The sequence below is a fragment of the Budorcas taxicolor genome, chromosome 10 (assembly GCF_023091745.1).
Source record: "Budorcas taxicolor isolate Tak-1 chromosome 10, Takin1.1, whole genome shotgun sequence".
Classification (NCBI taxonomy): domain Eukaryota; kingdom Metazoa; phylum Chordata; class Mammalia; order Artiodactyla; family Bovidae; genus Budorcas; species Budorcas taxicolor.
Window position 1 is genome coordinate 51,068,213 of NC_068919.1, and position 21,023 is coordinate 51,089,235.

Sequence of the window (21,023 nt, forward strand, 5' to 3'; positions counted from 1 at the left end):
AAGGGGAAGGAAGGAACCAATAAGAAATGAGAGGAAGGTTCCAGCCTCCAGAAACCACATGATTTGTGGAAAAACCTTGCATACAAGTCTCCCCACTCTACCTGCGCAAAAGAAGTTACAATTAGTGACCGGAATCAACTCAGTGTGGTTCAGAAATCATAACAAAATTCTAGATAAAATAAGCAACCAAGGACCACAGATACAAGTAACCTCAGACTTACCCTCCCCTCCTTCCTTCAGGGAGTTCTTCACTAAGACCACCTGAACTTCTTTTCTCAGGATTAACTGTCCCTCATCCCCTCAACAATTCCTTTTTCCAACTCTGAGGTCCAGAGTGGTCTTTATTCTACCTTTTCCTTCTTGCCTCTGGCTCCATATTATTTAAAAATCTAGTAGCTTTATATTATTAAAAATAATACTCAATAGACACATGTGAACTTTACAAACAAGCCACCCCATGAAGCCTCTGCAACATTCCAAAATGGAACAGCAGCAGTCTAGGAGAAGGTCTGATTTAAAATATGTACAGTCTACACATCATCCTCTCCCCGACACCGGGGCTACTGAATAGGAACCAGGCTTTGGACCCTTTCTCTTGACAGGGGGACGTGGGGGAGGATCAGCAATGCAGATGGCGTGGCAGACAGCTGTGCAGAGTGGGGCTCCATCCTGCCAAGTGGCCGCAGGCATCGCAACGCATACCCTGCAAGAGCTGCTGCCCAAGCCACCAGAGCTGTGCTACCACAGAGATCCTAGGACGACGTGATGTCAAGAGGAGAAGCCTGGTCTGCAAAGAGGAGGCGATGGCGCTCCCTCTCACGCCTCCCACTGCAGCCCCTGGAAGTGGGCTCAGATCTGGCTGACGACGGTGCTGTCCTTGGGGAAGGTGTAGCTCAGTGGCGCCTCATAGAGGCTCCCCCCATCCGTGCTGAGGTCGTCGTCATCGTCCACATCATCCAGCACTTTGCTTGGCAGCTTCTTAAGTCTGTAAAACAACAGGAGGCATGTTTCCTGGCCCTCGACTGAGGCTCACTTCAGATCTAGAGGTGAAGGGGTTCAAGGTGCCTGTCTCTCCACCCCAATGGGTGGCACATGAGCATGTACAGCAACAGGGAGCAAACTGCCCACCTGGTGGCATGGGAGGCTGTTGCTGACGGACAGCTGGGCAGGGCTGGGTCAAGGTCAGTAGTCCTGATTTTCCCTCCTGCCTCAAGCTCCCACGTGGCTTGGCAGGGTCCAACTGTAAATCCCATCTTAATGTTAAATTTTATCATCCTGTGCACCATGGGTAGTTTGCACTAATTTTTTTAATACTGCATTTTGATTAAGATTTTTGGTGCCCCCTTATATATTGCCTCCTAATGCCAACCTGGGGCTGGATTCTTGATAGACATGCCGTGTTTACAGGATTCTCAACAGGCTCTTCTGTGCATTTATGAGAGAAGTGCCTGGGCAGCTGGCAAGAAGCCTCCGGTCACCATCAGCCTCCAGGAAAAGCCCAGCTTTATGAACAAGGATGAACATAAACTCACCCCTCACTCCAATGCCCTAAGCTGTGACCCTGAGGCAAGGAAAGCAATGTTCCCCCACCCCCCATTCATCCCCTATCCTTCTGCTGTGCCCAGGGAGCTTGAGAGAGCAGCTCTTTCCAGAAACCAGGCTTGGGATATCCTAGTCCTCCTGAGAACAGGAACCCACAGCTTCATCTCCTTTCTCCCTAACCCAAGCAACCTAAGGGCTGGCCCAGGAGCTCCTCTCTACAGGGTGGTGTGAGCCGGTCTGACCTGCTCTGAGCCTCCGTTTCCCTTTTCGGACGGCAAGGATAATACCTGCTTGCTGACACCGGGCAATGGTATGAGGATGACACACGTGATGCCTACTGAGTGCATGGGGTGAATGGAGTGGATGCAGCCACTGGCATCTCTAGGATGGATGACCCCAAAGTGGCCGCGGTGGCCGGAGATGACAGGAGAGGCTCTGAAGGTCTCGTGCTCCCCTCAAACATCGGGGCTGTCACAGCCCCTGGGGGCGTCGACACACTTGCCCACCTTAAGTCCTTCTTCATGGAGTTGAGCTGGCCCTGCAGCTGCTCATTCACGTCCATCTGCTCCTCCAGCTCCCTCTGTAGCTTCTTCTTTGAACTTTCCAGCCTGTCGATTTCCTCCTCGGCCTCCTCCACCTGTCGCTTCATTGCCTTCAAGCGCAAGCTCAACTGCAAGGGTGGGGGGGGGGGGGGCAGAGTCAGGGGAAGGGCAGGATGTGAGCTAGCGGGTCGCCCAGCGCAGTAAGAAAAGGCCAGGGGTCCAGACCCCTTCTCTTCAAGCGACAAGATACGGCAAAGTGGGAAACAGGCCTCATGCGAAAGTGGAGGCAAGACTCTAACACAGAAAATCCCACTTTTTCAAAGCCAAGTTCAGGGTCTGAAGTTTGCTGAAGTGGGCTTTAAAGGCCCCATTCCATGCCGTAAGGGGTGGAGTGGAAAGAGAAGACTCGGTCCACTCAACTTTACCACTTGTCCATCCTCCGAGCCCTCCCCTCTGTCTGGCTTCCCCAGCCCACATTAAATCTCAAAAGAACTCGCAGAGGGTCCCCCACCTGGTCCTTCTGATCAGTCAGTGACAGGTGCTCATCGTCCACCTGCATCACCAGCTCCTTCACCTTCCGCTCCAGCCGGCGGTTGCTCAGTTGGAGGCTGGCCCGGTCCCTGGAAGGGCAGAACAGAAGACAGTCTCGTCCCAGTCCCACAGCCAGCCAGCCCCGGGCTGCCTCATAGACGTGGGCTTAGTTAGGGTTAGGGAGACTCACAACGTACAGGAGGAAAGCACTGCTCAATGGACAGATGAGGCAACAGGGGCTCTGAGAAGGGGAGTGACTTTGCCTGAGGCTGCAGAGCCCGAGAGAGGTTGAGCTGGGGTCAGACCTGCTCTGAGTTCTCCCAGTCCCAGGCTTCACTTGGTAAGGCAGAGATTCACAGACCGCCAGGCTGTCAGTGTTTGGGGTGTACTGCCCTGACCCAGTCCCTTAAGTCTTACTGAAAATGGGTAATGTAAAGTGCTCTACACACACATACACACAGAGACACACACAACTCCTAGGAAGGTGCGGGGCCGTTAGTAAGAATTGAGGAGCTGGCCCTTGGGCCCTGGTCCAAGGACAAGCTGCAGAAAATCACGGTGCAGGAGAGGGTGTGGTCGTTCCTGTGGCCCTCCCACCCACGTGTCCAACTCTGACAGATGGCCACTTGGCCTCTGCTCGGATACACCCAGCCCCTTGAGCACAGTCAGCCCCCTTTCATCTAATTCAGCTCTCATTAACTAACGAGGCAGCCTGCCTTATTTAAGGTGGGGAGAAAGGAACAACCAAGAGTTGAGCAGCGGGGGTCCCAGGTCTTAGTCCTGCTGCAACAATATCCTTCCAGGCTACCTTCCTCAAGTTACTTACTTGGTGGGCCTCAATTTTCTCATCTACAAAATGGAAACTATTTTCCAGCAAGGCTGTATTTGCCCTGCCTTCCTCACAGGCTTAGGAGGATGGGCAGAGATACAGGGGTAAAAGCACTCTGTAACGTGATGCCCAGTGCCCAGCAGGGCCTGTGCACCAGGGCTGGAGCCGGCTCACCTCTCCTCGCTCTCCAGACGGTCCTCCAGCTCTGCGATCCTGGCCTCCATCTGCACCACCAGGCCCTCTTTGCTGGACCTGTAGGAACCTTCCAGGTGGATAATCCGGCTCTTTAAGTCCTTGTTCTGGAATCAGACAGGGAGACCATGAGGGGCTGTGTCTACCACACTCTCTGTGTGGAGCAGAGGGCGGGCAAGTGTGTGGTCAGTGATTGGGGCAAGCCTGCTTTCCATCTTCAGATGAGTGGTGCTGGGAGACCTGGGGATGTTTCCAGGAAAAAGATTTGCACTCGTGTCCTGACAAGCTGAAAGAAGGGGTTCTATCACATTCCTTATAAGCCTGAGTGAAATCTCTGGCATGTTCTAAGACTCCTGGATAACAGACAAATGATCCTGACCTTGGCCTTTTATAAACCTACTGGTATGGAACAAGAAAAATAGGCTCCTTCAAAAATATCATATGTCATATTCAGTGAAGAACTTACATGAATGGCATGTTAAAGACACAATGATTCATGTAAGATTTGTTACCAACACGTGCATTGGGTGTGGTTTTTGTTTTCTGGACAAAAAACAAAAGGACACTGGTTTTTGTTTTTTGGCTTTTAAAATTTATTTGGCTGCAACAGGTCTTAGTTTAGTTGCAGTACGCAGAACCTTTGCTCTTTAGCTGTGGCATGGAAACTCTTAGTTCCAGCATACAGGATCTAGTTCCCTAACCAGGCATCGAACCCGGGGCCCTTGGACTGGGAGTGAGGCATCTTAGCCACTGGACTGCCAGGGAAGTCTCAACACTTTATTTTTCTCTTTTCATTTGATTTAGCCTTCTTTAGGATCTAGAAAACAACACTTGCAATTCTACTTCTCCGCAGCTGCTAAACTTACAAGCACATTTAAAATTACTGGGAAAAAAAATAAAAATAAAAAAATAAAATTACTGGGAATCACCTTTCTGGAAAAGGCCTTAGAAAAACCTCTACCTCTCAAATGAGTTATGCTCCAGAGTTCTTGGGCGTGCTGTGCAAAGAAGGCTCAGCCACGGGGCTCTAGTCCAAAGCCACGAGGAGGGTCGGGGGCTCGTGGGGCCAGCTGCCCTCACCTGTCTCTCCAGAGAAATCTTGTCACACTCCAAGTCCTGCTTCACGGCTCGCTCCTGAAGCAGCTCATTCCGCATCTGCTCCATCTGCACCGCGGAGAGCAAAAGCCCAGAGGTCAGCAGGGTGGTTCCTGTAGCCTTTGTGCTGAAATGGTTCCCAGGTACGAATTCCAACAACCAGGTCAGCTCTTTTTCGTGACAGGGGTCCCCTATCTTCTCCTCTTAAATACTGGAGCTGTTTTTTAGATATTCTTGAGTTCTCAATGATTGCAATGATAATGATACAAATAACAATAATAGTTACAGTTAACCCTGCCATTATAGGTTGAATTGTGTCCCCTCCAAAAAAGATATATTAAAGTCCTAACCCCAAGAACTGCAGATGCGACCTTAGTTAGAAGTACGATCTTCACAGAAGTAATCAAGTTAAAAACTGAGGTCATTAGAGTGACCTCTAATCAAGTATAACCCAGGTCCATGTTAAAAGGGGAAATTTGAATGCAGAGACAGACATGCACAGAGGAAAGACAGAGACACAGGGTGGAGTGAGGCATCTACAAGGCAAGGAGCACCAAAGCTCATCCGCAAAATGCCGGAAGAAAGGAAGTGCTCTCCTACAGGTCTGGAGGGAACGTGGCCTCAGACTTCTGGCCTCCAGAACTTAAGAAAACATATTTTTGTTGCTCCAGGCCACCTACTTTACGGTACTTGGTTATAGCAGCCCTTGAGAGCTGCTACCCCTGCTCAGCACTCCAAGCGCACTTATCCTATGATATTCCTAGGTTATATGCACAACCCTACGACGTACATACTAGCATCTCTGCTCAGGACATCAGGGCTTGGAGAAGCTAACCGACTTGGTTGGTGATCAACCGCCCAGGACTGAGGATATGCTCAGGACGTGTGACTATGAATGCTAATACTGGAGGAGTTCCAGGCAAACTGGGGAAAGTCAGTCACCCAGCTTGCCAGGCATCAACACAACCAGAAATGGGGAGCCAGGATTGCCTGGAGCTCCTGACTGCTACATTACAAGTTCAAGCTTCGGCAGAGGCTTCCATAGCTAGCATGTCTCAGACACTGCAAGATTCCTCCCTTTTTAAGCCAGGATCAGAGGTCAGCAAGAACACTCCAGGTGCCCTGGCAAAGCCTAGGCCTTCCCGAGGATTTCTCCTATATTAATAGGAAATGAACCTCACAGAGCAGCATCTGGTAAGAAATCCCATTGCTGCCTGTGGGTATCTCCATGCCCCACCCCCAGAATGCCTTCAGCAACAGTGAAAAATGCTCTTCAGAAGCAGAGGCCCCATAGTCTTTTCCCAGGACCATCCAGCAGAGGGCGGAATGGAAAAGCCCAGAGAACTAAGAAAGTGAGCCAGGAAAATAAAACTGTCTGTTCCTTCTTTGCCTTTAGGTTCAAGGCAAAGGAGAAAAGGCAAGATATACCCATTTGAATGCAGAGTTCCAAAGAGCAGCAATGAGAGATAAGAAAGCCTTCCTCAGTGACCAATGCAAAGAAATAAAGGAAAACAATAGAATGGGAAAAACTAGAGATCTCTTCAAGAAAATCAGAAATACAAAGGCAACAACACTTCATGCAAAGATGGGCACAACAAAGGAAAGAAATGGTATGGACCTAACAGAAGCAGAAGACATTAAAAAGAGGTGGCAAGAATACACAGAAGAACTGTACAAAAAAGATCTTTATGACCAGGATAATCACGATAGTGTGATCACTCACCTAAAGCCAGACATCCTGGAATGCAAAGTCAAGTGAGCCTTAGGAAGCATCGCTAAGAACAAAGCCAGTGGAGGTGATGGAATTCCAGTTGAGTTATTTCAAATCTTAAAAGATGATGCTGTGAAAGTGCTGCACTCAATATGCCAGCAAATTTGGAAAACTCAGCAGTGGTCACAGGACTGGAAAAGGTCAGTTTTCATTCCAGTCCCAAAGAAGGGCAATGCCAAAGAATGTTCAAACTACCGCACAATTGCACTCATCTCACGTGCTAGCAAAGTAATGCTCAAAATCCTCCAAGCCAGGCTTCAACAGTACATGAATACCTGAACTGTGAACTTCCAGATGTTCAAGCTGGATTTAGAAAAGGCAGAGGAACCAAAGATCAAACTGGTAACATCTGTTGGATCATCAAAAAAGCAAGAGGGTTCCAGAAAAACATCTACTTCTGCTTTATTGACTACACCAAAGCCTTTGGCTATGTGGATCACAAGAAACTGTGGAAAATTCTTCAAAAGATGGGAGTATCAGACCACCTGACCTGCCTCCTGAGAAATCTGTATGCAGGTTAAGAAGCAACAGTTAAAAATGGACATGAAACAACAGACTGGTTCCAAATCAGGAAAGGAGTACATCAAGGCTGTACTATTACTCTGCTTATTTAACTTATATTCAGAGTACATCATGCAAAATGCCGGGCTGGATGAAGCACAAGCTGGAATCAAGACTGCCAGGAGAAATATAAGATATGCAGATGACACCACCCTTATGGCAGAAAGTGAAGAACTAAAGAGCCTCTTGATGAATGTGAAAGAGGAGAGTGAAAAAGATGGCTTAAAACTCAACATTCAGAAAACTAAGATCATGACATCTGGTCCCATCATTTCATGGGAAATAGATGGGGAAACAATGGAAACAGTGAGAGATTTTATTTTTTCAGGCTCCAAAATCAATGCAGATGGTGACTGCAGCCATGAAATTAAAAGACACTTGCTCCTTGCAAGAAAAGCTATGACCAACCTAGACAGCATATTAAAAAGTAGAGACATTACTTTGTCAGCAAAGGTCTGTCTAGTCAAAGCTATGGTTTTTCCAGTAGTCATGTATGGATATGAGAGTTGGACTATAAAGAAAGCTGAGCACTGAAGAATTGATGCTTTTGAACTGTGGTGTTAGAGAAGACTCTTGAGAGTCCCTTGGACTGCAAGGAGATCCAACCAGTCCATCCTAAAGGAAATCAGTCCTGAATATTCACTGGAAGGACTAATGCTGAAGTTGAAACTCCAATACTTTGGCCACCTGATGGGAAGAACTGACTCATCAGAACAGACCCTGATGCTGGGAAAGACTGAGGGCAGGAGAAGGGGACAACAGAGGATGAGATGGTTGGATGGCATCACCAACTCGATGGACATGAATTTAAGCAAGCTCCAGGAGTTGGTGATGGACAGTGAAGCCTGACGTGCTGCAGTCCATGGGGTCACAAAGAGTCGGACGCGACTGAGCGACTGAACTGAACTGTTCCTTCTTAGGGCTTCCCTGGTGGCTCAGCAGTAAAGAATTTACCTGCCAATGCGGGAGACACAGGTTTGATTCCTGGGTTGGGAAGATCCCCTGGAGAGAAAGAAATGCAACCCACTCCAGCGTTCTTGCCTGGAAAATTCACGGACAGAGGAGCCTGGTGGGATGGGGTCACAAGGAATTGACCATGAATGAGCGACTGACACTTTCTTACTTTCCATCTTAAGGTTGGCCCAGGTAAGAGGTGTGTACACAGGAGTCTCCAGAGGGCTGGGGAGCACCTATAACAGCCCCACTCTGCCTGGCTTTGACTTGGATTTTCACCTTCTGTACGAACACCCTAGTGATAAGCACATCCCTTCCCTGCCATCCACCAGGAGGGCAAGACCAGGGGGTCCTGGGAATAATGAGGGGAGGTGCCACCATGACAGGCTGGGCTTGTAGTTCCCTCTGTCCCGACCATGGAGCATGCAGGGAACGACAAGCAGAGTGGTACAGCTGGCCCAGAGTGGGTGACGGAGCGATAAGAAAGACGGAGGCTGGTGATGGGCAGGACTGGGGAGTGGAGAGCTCGTACCACTGCAGGAAACTGGGACCCTGCCCACAGGGTCCAAAAGGTCACATTTTTTGCATTTTTTGACTGGCAGGCTTCTAAGTCACAGGGGTTCAGAACTTTACAGCAGAGCACATGGAGGTCCTCTGCCATCATCCGTGTAACAGAAGGAGCAGGGCAAGAACCCAGGCGGTGCCTACTCACAGCCTACTACCCCACCTGCTCAGGCTCTCCGGACTAATGCAGTGAAAAGGCTTCAAGCGGACTTAGGGTTTAGATACTGCTCTCATATAAAACCAAGGCCGCGGAGGCACCTGGTCTCCTTTAGGGCATCCTCAAATGCAGTGGGGGAAAAAAAATGCCAGCCACACAAAGGTCAGCAGTCAGTGTGCGTAGACGCCTCCCTCGGACCCATGACCCCTGCCTGGCCCCAGGGCACTCGGAAATCACATGCTGTGGAGAACACCTGGAGACTCCAGTCATTGCTCTCTGAGCACCACGTCCGCAGGTAATGGATGCAGCCTCAAGCACCCCTGGCCCCCAGCAAGGCTGTGAACCAGCCAACACCGCCACGGAGGTCATCAGCACGGCTGGGCCACGGGACCGCGATGGGCCTCCGAGGGGAAACTGTTCTGTTCACGCCCGCTGGGCAGAGGCCAGGACCTCAGTGAGGACACGGTTAAACTTTCACTGCAATGGGAAGTGATTACACAGACAGGCTGCAGTGGCCCAGCTTCTCTCCTGGCTCTGCATCCACCTACATGTGACCTTGGTCGTCTCACCTCTGGGATGTGGATTCCACATTTCTAATCACAGAAGCTAAACAAGATGGCCTATAAGGCCCTTGGAGCTGGCCTCTATCCTGAAAGCATGTTTGGGGCCCCCATCTCACTGTAGGGTGCTGGGTGGCTCAGGCCCCACCTCCATCCTCCAGCTCCAGAAGCCAGCCCATCTCTCCAGACCTTTGGGAGTGTCCCCAGAAAAGACTCACTCTATCAAGGTGAGAGGGAAGGTGTGTCTGTGAACACACATGGTTGTGAGCTGGTGGAGGGGTGGTCTTGGAATGATGGGGTGGGTCCACCTGTTCATTCAGGCTGGACATCATGACAAAAAGACAGTCCCTGACCCCACAGGCAGACATTACAATCCCCATTTCCCAGGAGGGAGGTTCAGGACTGGTGGGAGCAGTTTTCGGTTAAAAGCCTGTAGGACCAGGTCCCTCAGTGAAGGACAAAACCTAGGAGAAGGAAGAGTTTGGGGGACGGGGTGGGGTCCTTCGGAGCCTAAAAGGAAGAAGCACCCCGTGCAGTGTGAGGTAGGGAAGCGCCGAGGAGTGACTGGAAGATTGCCGAGGGGTCCACAGCACGGGCCCAGGCTGGGCTTCAGGACAAACGCCACAACTTCGAGCAGCAGCCACTGGCCAAAGTCTTGCTCCCTCTGTGCTACTGACCGGAAATTCTGGACTCTGCAGGAAACAAGGCCTCCTGGTACAGATAGGCACTCAGGAACCAGCATCCAGGAGGTTCCCCACAGGGCAAGACCTCCCTGGAGCGCCCCAGGCAAATGTGACTCTCCGAAGGAAAAGCAAAATAGCTATTATTCAGACTCCACGACATCCCCTCAAAAGATGGCTACTCAAATAAAAGTGCAAAATAAATCAGAGTGAAGAGTAGGAAGGAACAGATTTGAGGCTGTAAAGCAGTTACTGTCACCAGACAGTCAATTTTCCTTCCATCTTTTGGAAATCAAGGCTTTTGGCAAACATGACAGGCTTCCTTCAGTTCTTCAGAAAGAAGCACCGGACACTAAACTCTAAACTAAACATACCACGCGGAGCCTTACATGCAGAACTCCTCGTGATGTTACAGACAGCACCCCCAAGGACAGGTTCCACCATAAACCACAAGTGTTTTGGCCGCGCTCCTCACTACAGTGATCACCAGGGCAGGACCTGAATATTCTAAATCAGATCCTTCCTACACTGAACCCACATTGTGCTCTTCGCTCAGTCATGTCCAACTCTTTGCAGCCCCATGGACTGTAGCCCACCAGGCTCCTCTGTCCATGGAATTTTTCAGGCAACAATATTGGAGTGGGTTGCTATTCCCTTCTCCAGGGGATCTTCCCAATCCAGGGATCGAACTCGCCCCTCCTGCACTGCAGGCAGATTCTTTACTACTATGTCACCGGGTAAGCCCCAAGCCCACACTGGCAACAATTAAAGAGAGACAGAGGAAGAAAGAAAGAGAGAAATGCCCTCTGGCTTAGCCTGCTTCCTCCTTTGGAACAGGGAAGTGAATCAGAGGCTGGGAAAACATTTCTCTATATAAGCATAGCGCTTCATGTGCTGTCTACCCTTCAATCATATTAAATACACTGAACAAAAACTTTCCAGTGAAATCAAAAACAGAACAGGAGCTGAAGGCAACAGTTTATCACAGCTGGACTGGAAGAAAGCTAAACCCTGATCACGTTGGTCGGAAGTAACAGTGTCAGATTCCAATGGGTTTGTGTCAGAGGCCCTCGTGACCTGAGCCAGCTCTCAGGATTAGAAGCAGCTGCCTTCTGGGTTAATGAAAAGCCAGAGACATTTATGATGGCTAATAATAATATTTAACCCCATCACCTGTGTTTACCTTTGGGCTGTAAAGGGCTTGCTGCACACACACTCTTACCTAGTACTAAAAATGATACTCAATCACGAGAAAGGAAAATTATTATTAAGCAACTGTACACAGTGGGCTTTTGAGCAGCCTCTACAGTAGGAGGCAGTTCTGAGACCAGAATCATTTTAATTAAAGGAAAAAAGAAAGAAAGAAATCCCATTCTGATCTTTCACTCACTGACTGCAAAGGAGCCGTATTTCCCAGGCCCATATTCCAGTGACTGCAACCCTCTGGTGCAGACGGAGCAGCAGGTGTGAGCTGGCCACTCAGGAGCAGTTCCCGAACATGACTGCAGAAGCCCATGCCTTTATCTACCAGGACTTATCCTGCAGTTGCCAAGGCAACAGGGCAGCCCTCGAGCTGGTCCTCTCCCTCTTGCCTGCTGGCCACTTGGGTTGAACAAATGCTCTTTCCACTGGGCTGGGTTATCTTGGCCTCCAAGGCCTAGAGAACACCTTTCTATCTAGGCCCCGCTCTACTGTTGACTGCTGCCCTCAGCCACCAGTAACCACACGGCAGTGCCTGGGGACCCAGAACATCAGCCTCTGGGTCACCTTTAAAACACCAAGCTGGGCCATCTCATTTCTGGACACAGGAGAGTCAGGAGAGGGACAGGTGTACATAAATCCTCACTTGTATTAAGAGACAGTGTGGCGTTATTTTTCACTTGGGAATAGAGACCCAAACATTTGGGGTTTTTCTATACTACCCTCACCCACCCACTGCCAGGATGATGGCAACAGGTGGGAGGTAGTGGGCTTTGAAATCAAGTCGTGGCTCCATACCTTTTTAAAGGTCTTGAGTCCCTATGCAGCCACTTAACCTTGTAAGCCCTGAAAACAAGAGAAAGCATGCAAGTCCCAGGCTCAGTGCCCAGCACCCGAGGAACCCTCAATAAGGACGGAAAATGTCATAAACAGAAACAAGGTTTTGGAGGAAGGAGAGGAAAAGAGAGTTTTCTGGATTTAAACAAACCAAAAACCAGTAAAGCACCCACTATTGTATTCAAATTTCCTTCAACTTTAAGAATATCCTGAGCACGTATTGAAAAGGAAGGCTTCAGAAGGCCTGGGAACTTACAAATAACGTTGGCAGCATTTACTCAGCATCAGATGTAAGCATGAGAAACTGCAAACAAAAAGATGAGAAGGACAGAATGTTTGGTCTCACAGCCCCCTCTCCTGTCCTCCGTCCCTGGGAACAGCCCAGTTGAGGCTTCTGCATTCAGTTGAGGCTCCTGCCCATCCTCCCATCCGCTTGGAGCACACGCTGTGTGCTTCACTGTTCTGCTCAACAACCTTCCAAGGCTCCCCTCTGCCTTCAGGATATGCAGTCCTTTCAAATCCTTCAAGCTGCCTCTTCTGTTATTGCCTTACGGAAACTGGAAACCTAACCAAACACAGCAGTCCATTTGGTGCCCCTCAAAACAGATCCTCCCACTCAATCTTTACTCATCCACTCCATTCTATCTAGGATTCACTTCCCATTCCTTTGGTAGTTTGTCCAAAACCTACTGTATCTTCAAAGCCAGGTCTTGGGCAGCCTTCCTCTAAGAACTCCCACAGTCACCTGTGCTATGACGGTCTTTCCTCCTTCGCTGCCTGGCCCCTTCCCTTGGCATATAGTTATCTGCTGCTTTTTCTTGATGATTTCCCACTGTTTAGGCATGCCTCTCCTCCTCAAACCCCAGCACCTCAAGGATAGAGGCTACTGTCAACAACCCTGGAGCCTGGCCTCAGGGCTATGCACACAGTGGGTGTCCATCCCATTTTGCCCACACTGCTAGACAGAACTCTGCCTTAGGAGTCAGCCATGTGCCCTAGCTAGATCACAGGTATCTCTGGGCCTTGCCCCTCTGTCTATTACACAGAAAGTCTGGGGAAATGAACCAGGGAGGTCATCGTCAGATCAAAGATTCTGCAAATTCTGGAGTCCTGCCCCAAGGCCACAGAAGTGAAGCCCAGAACCAAGGTCACCTTTGAACCTGACTGAGCCCATCTGTAACCATTGCCAAAAGCTCCCAGATCATCACCAGCAGGCTTCCTGACCCTAAATTGGGCAAAAATGCTCACCCTAGTACTCGCCCTATGGCACCTTAACCAACACCTAGTACCACCCTCCCAGCAGGAATTGCCCTGAAGCTATATCCACTGGCTACACTGCTCTAACAGCATCCTGTCGACTCTCCCTGGCCTGTCAGGAGTTGGCCCACTGTGCTTGCAGCACCCTTATTATCTCTGCTCTTGGTTTTTAATAAACTCATTCCCTTCTGAAACGCTCAGTGTCTGGAAACTCTTTTCCAACCTGCGCTCAGACAGCCACAACATAAATGGGGTAGGCCACTCACTATAATTGCTGGGAAAATCTCTTTGTAGCTTTTCCACTTAAGCCCTATAACTAAGATGAGGAAAAATCACAGGAGATGTTCAGATGAAGCAAAGATTTAGAAGAGGCACTTGTGAGCAGGCAGAGATTAAGTAGAGGGAAGAAGTTCAATCTTTGACTTTCTAATTTTAAGGAGACCAAGTTCCAAAACAAAGCTCCCCAGACCTTCCTGTTTCAGGGCTGTTGTGGAGCGTCCAGAGCCAATGCTGTAAGTCAGGCTGGAGACAACAGACAGGCGCCATTTCCTGTTCTTCAGGGGACACTTCCTGTGAAGGGGCTGTCACAGAGCTGCGTTTGAGGGGCGGAGGAGAAGTCTTAGGTTTAGAACTTTCCCATTCTCTCATTCTGGCAGAAAGGCACCAGCACATCCCTAGAATTTAACCTACATGGACTGAAATGGTTTCAGAATCAAGGCCCCCTCATCTACACCCACAGCCCTTCCTTGGACCTTTAAGAGGCAAGAAGCAAGCCTCAGATTCTCACCTTGACTTTGAGAGAGAAGGAAATGGTCTCCTGTAAGGCAAGTATCTTTAATCAACCCATTCTCTACCCTTCCTTACAAATCCAAAGGCAGCCTAGGCCAGGAGAGAACTCCCATCAGGAGGCCTCACTTGTCTCAGGGGTTTGTTTTATTGTTTCAGTAACCCCTACATCAGTTTGAACATAACGCTCAGTCTCTCCACTTTAACAGACACCGGGCTTTACCCTCTCTACCCCAGAGAGGGCAGTGAGAACAAAGAGAAATGATGAAAATAGAACAAATATCGCAAAAAGACAAGAGACATCTGTGAAACCCATCTTTGCAAGGACATAAACACAGACCCAGGGAGAGAAGAAGAGAGTTAAAGGGTGACTCAGGCACTTAATTTTATAAAATCCTCTCACAGCATTTCAATGTCAGAATTCAGAAAGACTTCAGAAATCTCCTGGACAAACAGTCTCATTTGTTTGGATCTTAGAAGCTTCACTCAGAGAGGCTGGGGCTTCCTTACAGCTACATGAGGTCAGTGCAGGAGGCTGAACAGGGATTCTTTTCCATAAAACAAGTAGGTTCCCTCTATGTCCTCCCCAGGCTTGCTTTAGGTTCACAGCTCAGGGAAAATACTTTCAACTTTGACCAGATCACAGAGAGCAGTTCCATTCTCCATGAACCATACTGGGAGGAAAAAGAAGAGGCTAAAATAAATGGATTTGAGTGAGGAGCTTCGTTAGGGTTGGGCCACCAGCTGAGCCAAGGGAGGCAACCACCTCTGGTTCAGTTTGTCTGATATTTGGGGGCTGCAAGGCTGTTTTAAGTGCCTGGTGACATGAAATCTGAGCAAACTTCAGAAGACGGTGGAGGACAGAGGAGCCTGGCATGCTGCAGTCCAGGCGGTTGCAAAGAGTTGGACACAACTGAGAGGCTGACCACCAACAGCAAATAATGATGGATGACATACTCCTAGACCTACCGCTCCCTAGTGACGTGGCATCCCATCCCCAGGATGCAACTGAGGCACTCTGAACCTTAATTAAAAAAACAGAAACAAACCCCCAAAACCTTAGGATCATACCAAGTGTAGTTCAGAAAATCAGTTCCATTATCTACAGTGTGAGGAAAGTGCGAACTGTCCCTGGCTGCCTCCCAGTGTTCCTGGAAGGATCAGGTATCAATGCAACTCCTGCCGATTGAAAACTGCAAAAATCACTCACTTCCACGGCACTGTTACTATGCTATGAATGCCTCACAGATGTATGCACTGCTAACTCACTGGCAAAGTTCTTAAAGGAACAGGCTGCATCGTAATCATTTACTTCCAATGGCACTAATACAGTGGTAGACACCAAATTTCATACAATTGCCTGCTGAACTCATGATTCTTCGAGGCTCAGCTCTAAAAGCACTTTGCCTGTTGTGACTAAGAGACTGTTTTCCATAGCCACTCTGGAAACTTTCATTCTACACACTTTACAGTATATATTTCACCTCCCTTGTAGTGGTTCGCCCCATCTTTCATCATTTCCATAAGCCATGGACTTTCTCCCCTCCACCAGCCAAATCCTCAGGGTTAACCTCTCACATTTCCTTTTCCGTGCAGGATGATCCACACATCACTCAGCGACAGAACAGTACCTGTTCCCTGCTCCGGGTGATCCTCTCAGACAGCAAATCCGAGTTGTTTCTTTCTTCTTCCAGCTCCATCTCCAGTTGAGACACCTTGTCCTGAGAAAGAAGTTACAAACACAGCCTACTTAACTTGCACTGACCAAGTTTTTAGGAGCAAGGACTGCCCTGCCTTGCACAATACCACAGGGACATCAGAGCTGAGCAACATGAATTAGAGTCTGGCAAAAGGATGTGTCTTTTTCTCATACTGTCCAAAGCATATCTTTTAAAACCTGTTTTATTGCTTTTATAATGTAATTGTGCATCTAGAAAACACATAAAAGGATTAAAAAACTGCCCCACTGAGGATATTTTATATTTCCTTCAAGCCTTTTTTTTTCTTTATGAATCATTAATTTTACATAGATCTACCTAAGTCTAACAGGCATATGTTACCTGTTAAAAGACAATGTGGAAACCAGGATACCATCCAAGGCACTCTTCTCTAAATACTATAAACTATGGACAATGTTCTCTTTTTTCCCTCAATTGTGTGTGAGTTTATTTCCAATCTAATTTCCAGTTCTCCAGCTTATTACCAAAATACCCAGCAACTTTCTCTGGGACGCTTTTGAGATAAATGCCAGAAACCCTGAGTGTATCAGGACAATGTTCTTCCTCTCTCCTGCTCAGGGTTTCTAAGACCTTCACAGGAACAGAGTCTGAAGCAGGCTTTCGCATCTGCCTTTTCCTTCTAGGAACCTCATAAAGGATGGTGTAGTCCCAAGTCCCCAGCAGAGTAACATCAAGACAGTGTTGGCCCATTCTGCTAAACCACCCACACCACTGAACGTTAAGAGAAAAGCACTTCAATTAGCTTTGTGTACAAAAAAAAAAAGGCTTCAAACACAAACCACCCCACCTAGAATGGGGGAGGCTGTGGGGTTGGTCCATGCATTTCTCCTGTCACCCTCCAATGTGTCATACAGCCAGATTAAGTCGGAGCCATGAGGCAGGCACACTAAAAGCAATCAGCATTTTAAGTTTTTATGGGAGCCTGCAGCATCTGTACATAAATATTGTCTCTGCAATTGTCAAAGCTGGCTGACGAGCCTCCATGTGCACCAAAAACAAAACTCATTGAACTCTCGTGAATGACTCAATGTCTGTGAATGCCTTCTCTGTTGTGAGCAAAACCTACAGAGAACCCGAAGACCTGTCTCCCAGGAGAAAACAGGCACCTGAGTTTCTGAGTTTACAAGCTCATTAATGAGAGAGCTCTTGAGTCTAAGAATTAATCTATTAAGTGCTAGTGAAGGAATAAGCAAGATATTAGTCACAGCAAGACAGTCTTGCCAGTGGCCTCTTAGGGGAGAAAGCACCCTCTGGTGTGCCTCATTGGTGGGGTCTTGAGAGCTGTGCATTCATGCTTAATGGAAAAACAGCTAAAATACTGCACAGGGGCAAATGAAGCTTAGCTATGCCACTGCTTCTAGACCCTGAGTTAGTAAACGGAATATGTTTTTTATAGTCAGAATATTCTAGAAGGAGACGACCTGATGACTCAATGGTTGACTAAAAGTACCTCTTCACAGGGTTCTCTCCCTGCCTACAATTCATACTATATAGAACCCAGCAGGAGACTTCAGGGGATCAGCCCACAGGTCATTACACCAAAGGTTTTCACATCACTGCCTGACGAAGGTTTAACTTGTTTTTAACCAGATTGTTTGAGCCGCAGAATAATCACTTCGTAGTTACCTGGGTTGACCTTAGTTTGCCTAAAATGACCTCCCCTAATGAGATTAGAACCAGGACATTGGGAAAATATATTGCAATCTTGAAAAAAAACAAAAAAGATAAAACCATAACCAAGTAATTCTAAGCCTCCAAAAGGGCTGATCTAATAAAATCGTTAATGGTTGAAACATCACTTCCTAGATATAAACCGCTACTAAGTCCCCTGGAGGTTTAAAAGTTATTTCTATTTATTTGCAAAGCAGAATCAGGAATTCCATAGCTTTTAAATTCCAGCTATCTCTTCCTGGCCTTGAGCACTGTCTGACTTTTATCAAAACCTTGACAATGTTAACTTTTCCCATAGGTCTGATTTTTAAGTGTTTCTTTTCCTCTCCAAATTCCACTGGGATGTGGGCTGTGTGTGGGAGTAGGGGGTGGATGTTTCTGGTTTGGGTTTGGGGTAGGGTTTCTGGTTTGGGCTGGGTTTTGTTCTTGTAAATTCATTTCGTAAGTTCAGCTGGAAGTTCAGCCGGACTGATGTTAAGTTTCTTCCTGTCTTTCTTGGTAGAATGTTCAAATTTGGATTCTATTACCCCCTTTTTTCTAGTGTGTTGTTTTCATCTTGTAAACAGATCACCCCACTGAGCACTTTCTGATAGACTGTCCTGGACTATGTGTACACGGTTATCCAAAGGAGACCTGAGCCAGTCTGCTGCTTGTTTTGGCAAAGCTGGACCCTCTGTAAGAAAACACGCCAGAATCTGGGGAACAAACGCGGAGCGTGTGGGTGTCCCTAGGTGTTGGGCGGTTTGGACCCAAGGCATGGCTGAGCCCCTCTGTCTTCACAGCCGCCTTGTCTCCTTTGCAGTTGGAAGTACTACCCAAAGCAACAAACAATCCGTTGTGCCCTATCTATGTGCCCTTCTGAAAAATCATCTAATCTCCTCTGGATGATTTTGCTTCCTCTTCAAGACAATGATGACACTACAATAAACAATTTCCATCATTCCTTCCAACACTGACGTCTTATGAATCTATGAACTACCCGGCTTCTTCTTCAAATCAAGAAGTGACTTTAGGGGCTTTCCTGGTGGTCCAGTGGTTAAGAATGCTTGGGCTTGATCCCTGGTCAGGGAACTAAAATACCACATGCCACAGGAGAACTAAGCCCATGTGCTGCCAAAAAGCCCATGCACCACAGTGAAGACCCAGCACAGCAAAAGAAAGAAATGACTTTACAGACATCTGATTGCACAAGAGAACAAACCCGAAGACGTCCCAAAGCCTGAGGTGTGCGCAAAAAGGCTGCTGCTTCCCTTCTGTCCCACGCTCGTCTCCCCAGACCCCGGCTGCCCACAAACCTCCATCTGCTTGACGAGTCGGCCTCGGTCATCCTTGAGGTGACTCTTCGCCTCCAGCTCGTACTCCAGGTCCTTGAGTGTCTGCTCTAGAAGCTGCCTTTTCATGAGCGCTTCTTCCTGAGCCCTCTGGTAGTCCCGTAGCTCTTCCTCCATCAGGCGCATCTAGAATGAGGAGACACGGGGGTGTTTATCTGGGCACGTAGGAGCACAGAGCTCTCATGAGTACACAGGCTGACCCCGGAGAGGATACAGCGGCTCCCGCTATGCTAGAGGTCAGAAACCCCTGGGCAAGCACCACCTCCCTCTGGGCCTCAGTTTCCTCTTTTGTAAAAAACAAGCCTAGAGGACTTCCCTGGTTTGCAGGGGTTGTGGGTTTGATCCCTGGTCAGGAAGCTAAGATCCCACATGTCTCCGGGCCAAAAAACAAAAACAAAACATAAAACAGAAGCAATACTGTAACAAATTTAGTATAAAGACTTTAAAAATGGTCCACATCCTCCCTCAACAAAAATTGTTCAAAAAGGAAGCCATTTTCCAGCTACAGAGAAAAACCCCATTGGGTTATACATTCAATTCAGTTGATGTTGGCCAGGATTATATAAAAACGGAAAAAAATATCATAGTAGTACAAGCAAACATTGTTTGCTGAAACATTTCTGCTAGATACTAATACATTTGTATGGATGCATGCATTACTGTGTTACAAGGCAAGACATCTTTCTTAAGGGAGATCATGCTCAAAGATACTTGAAAGCCCCTGAACTAAGTTAGCACCTCCCAGAGCATAATCTTGCTCACCTGTAATAGGTTCCTCTCAATAGAGGTTTAAAGTGAAGGGAAAATAAATGCTAAAATCATGACTCCAAAGCAACCTGCAGGCACAAAATCTATTACTATAAACAAATTAAGAGAAAACCACTGCTTTCTAAAAGAGTATGTTATCAGTTGCCATAACTTAGCGTTTTGTCCCTCCACAAGGTGGCACTGAACGGACAGTGTTGAAGAAACTGTAAGAGACAACGAGCCTCATTCCCAAGAGCTGCCGTGTTTTCCACTCCTCTGAAATCTCCCCAAGGGGACTAGGCACGTCAGCACACAGTAGGTGTTCCTTAAATATCTCTGCGGACTGATTCAGTGAAGGCTGTCTGTTTATTTCTCAGCGTCCCTCCTGGAGGTGGTTCAGGATAACAGGTGGAAAACACAGTCTCGGGAACAGACTATATGGGTTATTTTCCTTTATGACAGCAAATGGCAAACTCCAATAAAGAGTAACAGCTTTGGGGCTTCCCTGGTGGTCCAGTGGTTAAGAGTCCACCTTGCAATGTAGAGGACACCGGTTCGATCTCTGGTCTGGGAGTATTCCACATGGCGTGGAGCAACTAAGTCCACGAGCTACAACTACTGAGCCTGCGCTCTAGAGTCTGCAAGCCACAATCCCTGAAGCCCTCACATCGCAGCTGCTGAAGCCCAAGCGCAGCAATGAAGACACAGCACTGCCCAAAACACATACATAAAATTATTTTTAAAAACACACTTTGCTGAGAGGCTGGTATGTAATTAAATATTAAAAAGGAAAAGAAATACTAGCCTTTGGGAGCGGTTTTCACAGAAACGTGGGGAAGCCTCAAAGACAATCTTTTTGGGGATTCAACAGGTTAGGCTAGTTTAGGAAGCCCAGAGGGAAGACTAGAAACTGTGTTTGCCTCCTGGAGGCTAACAGGAACACCCGACATGTCTGCGAGAACAGCACAGTCTTGACGAAGACATCTCCTGAGAAAGACTAGGCTGGTGTCAGTGGTGACTAAGTGAAAGCACAAAATGAAAATCCTTCCATGGAAAAAGGATGATGAGGCATTCTTTGGATACAGAGATGCTCCAAGACATGAAAAAAAAAAAAACCTCTCCAAATAAAAAAGTCTTTAAAAAATCTTCTGTGCTTCAGTGTCCTGATTTGCAATATTATGATAAATATATCAATAAATCTATCTTAACAAGCTGTCCTGAGACTCAAATGAGGTCATACCCTGCCCAAAGCACGGGGGTTTTAGAGTCAGACTGATAGGTAATGGTACAGCTCACATTTCCTTCTTGGTATCCTTTCCAACATCCAGCCCGTTCCTGCCTTTTGATGCCCTCGGTCCCTAGCATCCACCAAGAGCTCTACCATAACCCAGAGTATCCGAGAGGGACGTGCACAAGACAATTAGCAGTACAGTGTCTGGAATCATGAAGCAGACAAATAACTTCTGAACCTACCAGT

The 21,023-nt window shown here is 47.8% G+C and overlaps 1 protein-coding gene across 3 annotated transcripts in view; it reads right to left on the minus strand.

Annotated features, from left to right (window-relative positions):
* Nucleotides 1-345: 345 nt before the first annotated feature.
* The window catches only part of CGNL1 (cingulin like 1), a 167,419-nt gene continuing 146,741 nt past the window's right edge, over nucleotides 346-21,023 (minus strand). For all 3 annotated transcript variants that reach the window (XM_052646440.1, XM_052646439.1, XM_052646438.1), the window contains exons 13-19: nucleotides 18,764-18,925; nucleotides 15,690-15,779; nucleotides 4,717-4,800; nucleotides 3,619-3,743; nucleotides 2,596-2,704; nucleotides 2,049-2,212; nucleotides 346-985 (exon numbers count right to left, since the gene is read on the minus strand). In XM_052646440.1, coding sequence (XP_052502400.1) covers nucleotides 850-985; nucleotides 2,049-2,212; nucleotides 2,596-2,704; nucleotides 3,619-3,743; nucleotides 4,717-4,800; nucleotides 15,690-15,779; nucleotides 18,764-18,925 — 870 coding nt within the window. In that variant the 3' untranslated portion in view covers nucleotides 346-849. The remainder of the gene's footprint in view (nucleotides 986-2,048; nucleotides 2,213-2,595; nucleotides 2,705-3,618; nucleotides 3,744-4,716; nucleotides 4,801-15,689; nucleotides 15,780-18,763; nucleotides 18,926-21,023) is intronic.